The 3,233-nt window shown below is 53.9% G+C and overlaps 1 protein-coding gene across 1 annotated transcript in view; it reads right to left on the reverse strand.

Annotated features, from left to right (window-relative positions):
- Positions 1-68: 68 nt before the first annotated feature.
- The window catches only part of VSIG2 (V-set and immunoglobulin domain containing 2), a 19,961-nt gene continuing 16,796 nt past the window's right edge, over positions 69-3,233 (reverse strand). The window contains exons 4-6 of the mRNA XM_023743259.1: positions 1,226-1,345; positions 969-1,113; positions 69-255 (exon numbers count right to left, since the gene is read on the reverse strand). Coding sequence (XP_023599027.1) covers positions 123-255; positions 969-1,113; positions 1,226-1,345 — 398 coding nt within the window. The 3' untranslated portion in view covers positions 69-122. The remainder of the gene's footprint in view (positions 256-968; positions 1,114-1,225; positions 1,346-3,233) is intronic.

Here is a 3,233-nt window from a genome sequence, read left to right on the forward strand (position 1 = left end):
CTTCCCTGACTGATAACACTCCGGCCGCCTAGGGGTTTGCTACACGCAGAAGGAAGAGGGAGACAAGATGGTACCCGGAGGCTTTAATTGTGGGTGTTCCCCCTCGGTGATGGGCGGGGAAGTCAGACGACCACAGGGAGCTTGGACTTGGTGGTCTTCACAGAGGCGGCAGAGGGGGGCTTCTCCAGGAGCCCATCGCTAGGATCGGTCATCCCAGAGGTTTGCTCCGAAATCCCAGGAGCGGTGGCGTCCTCTCTGATGGTTGTAAACACATTCTTAGCGGCGGCTGGAGGCATCCCTCCCTCCAAGGACACTCCTCCCCCGACCCAGGGACCTGGACACTTGACTGGGCCTGAGGATGAATCATCTGCCGAACGCTGGTTGAAATGAAGATTCCAGGCCCCATCACCCCCAACACACACACATGCTACTTTCGGGAGGGGTCGGAAGTGGCCTGAATCTAAATGTTAACAAGCTCTCAGTCATTTCTGTCCAAAGGAGATCGAGCCCACAACCCGGGCATGTGCCCCTGACCTCCTGGTTCATAGGTCAACGGGAAGACCACATTTGGAGGAATACTGCTCTGGTCCCAAGTTTGGACCCCACAATTGACAATGGATGACAGAGGCAGCTCTTATTTCTCCTCTCCTTGCTGCACCCCCCACCCCCATACACACACAGAATTAACATTCAGCTGAATGCTCAGGGCAAATCTAACTCCTGGAATCCACGACCTGTTGATGTTTATGAAAGGCCTTGTAAACTGAAAATTCTTATAAGTATGAGGAGGGTAGGGGCAGCTTATACACTTGCTCACACCCAGATACACCCCTACACACACACACACACACACACACACACACCCCAAATGCCAGGGCTGAGCGACACTCCATACCCCCCAAAGATGTCACAGTTTGAGTGCTGGCATCATCTACCCTTACTCCGAGCCCTGTCCTCCCTCTGCTCACCGAAGGTCACTACCCCCGTAAGTCTCCTTCGGCCTCTTCCTCCGCTCTTTCTGGAATCTCATGAGGCAGAATACGGCGACGGACAGGATCAGCACGCCCAGGAGCACTCCGATCACCGCCCCGGCCATTCGGCCTTTGGAAGGGTCTAAGGACACACAGGACCCTCAGAGCTGCACACCCTCCTTGGCCCCTCAGACCGTCTCATGCAGCCTCTGCAGCCCAGGCCTGCCCGCCTGGCCTCTGCCCGGCATCCCTACCAGTGACAGACAAGGTCAGCTCGCAGGAGGCGCTGCCCATCTGGTTGGTGGCCACACAGCGGTAGGTGCCCGAGGAGGCCCGGGAGAGATTGGTGAGAATGAGCTGACCGGACACCTCATCTAGAGAGTAAAGAGGAAGTAAGTGTTCCATTACTGGACTCGCAGGGAGCACCCCCTGTGACGAAAGCATTTTTCATTTCATCCTGTCAGGAAGGGACTAACCTCAATGTATTAGTCAGTCCCTTCCTAACTAATAAATGCCAAAGCCACTGCAACTCCTGTGCACTTTCCGCCCTACGCAGCTGCCTTCTCAGGGAGGGGGAGGCTGCACATGCGTGAAGGGCTCAGAAACTGGCAATGGAATTGGGGTGGGTGTTCACTGGCTGATGTCAGGTTCCTGGTTGTGGGGGGCGGGGGGGAGTCTTCATCACTAGAAACTGTATCCCCTGGGATGGCTCTAAGCTGGACCCAGTGCTTTTCTAAACTGCTTACCTTCTCCCCTTTTTTTAAAAAAAAAAAATATTTTTATTGCAGAGAGGAGAGAGAGCTAGGAACATCAATGATAAGAGAGAATCATTAATTGGCTGCCTCCTGCACGCCCCCTACTGGGGATTGAGCCTGCAACCCAGGCATGTGCCCTCCACCAGAATCAAACCCAGGACCCTTCAGTCCACAGGCCAGTGCTCTATCCACTGAGCCGAAATGGCCAGGGCTAACCTTCCTTAAGAAGGCAGAGCACACAGCAGGAAGTGATCTGGGCTCTCTGGATTGAGAGAGGGTGGGCTGGCATGAGGAGGCTGAGAAGCCAAGGCTCTTAGCCAGTTACATGCTTCCCCCAGAGAAACCAGCTAAGTGATCATGCTTCCCCCAGAGAAACCAGCTAAGTGATCAAGATGGTCCATGCTACTCTGCCTCAGTTTCCCTTCTAGGAAGTTTGGAAATGATTCATGATCCTGAAGAAATCTCAAAAAAAAAAAACTCTCCCAAACAGACAAGCGGGGATCACAGAATGCCCCTGCCTTCCACTCTCTTCCACAATATCAGGAGTCTACTGAGCTTGAGGAATGCGTCCAGGATCACGCAGCCGCAGACTGTGCACGGAGACAGACAGGAGGGACCAAGACAGGAGCCAAGGAAGATGCAGGGAGAAGGTATAGCGTTTGTCTCATGCACACAGGCCTGGCGCTGGTACTGTGGGTGCGTGGGGTTTAGAGACCAGGTTTGCCCAGGTCCTGAGTCCCCCCCTCTTCCTTGACGCCCGGCCCTTACCTTGCACCATGCTGCCAGGAGGAGGTGTAGGAGAAGATCCAAGGCGGACCCAGTTGTACACGGGCCTGGGAGCTCCTTCGGAGGAACTGCACCTCAGGGCAGCAGAGCCTCCCACAGACGTGTGACCGGTCTGGCTGCACACGGGGCCACTGGGGGGCACTGCAAAAGTCACAGAAAGAACCTTGGTGGGCTTCCGATCCCGCCCCCCCGCCCCATGAAATGCTGGATTTCCTCATTCAATACTCCACCAAACAGCGGTCCACTTTTGGGGTAGGAACCTGGCGGGGAGGGTCCCATGTCTGCATCCCCAGGAAATGATTTGCATGATTGGAAATTCTGATTGTTAGAAAAATCTTCACGTTGAGCCCAAATCTATGTTAACATCTACCCATTGGTCCCAACTCCTGCCCTCTGGGCCCACAAAGAGAACCGGAAGATCTCTCCTTCACAGGACAGCCTTTCAGATTCACCAGCTCCTAAGGCAGCGGTTCTCAACCTGTGGGTCGCGACCCCTTTGGCGGTCGAACGACCCTTTCACAGGGATCGCCTAAGACCATCCTGCAGATCAGATATTTACATGACGATTCATAACAGTAGCAACATTACAGTTATGAAGTAGCAACGAAAATAATTTTATGGTTGGGTCACAACATGAGGAACTGTATTTAAAGGGCCAGAAGGTTGAGAACCACTGTCCTAAGTGATCTCTTTTCCATCTAAACATCCGCAGCCTCTTTAG

This window comes from Myotis lucifugus, unplaced genomic scaffold (assembly GCF_000147115.1).
Source record: "Myotis lucifugus unplaced genomic scaffold, Myoluc2.0 scaffold_382, whole genome shotgun sequence".
In the NCBI taxonomy this organism is placed as follows: domain Eukaryota; kingdom Metazoa; phylum Chordata; class Mammalia; order Chiroptera; family Vespertilionidae; genus Myotis; species Myotis lucifugus.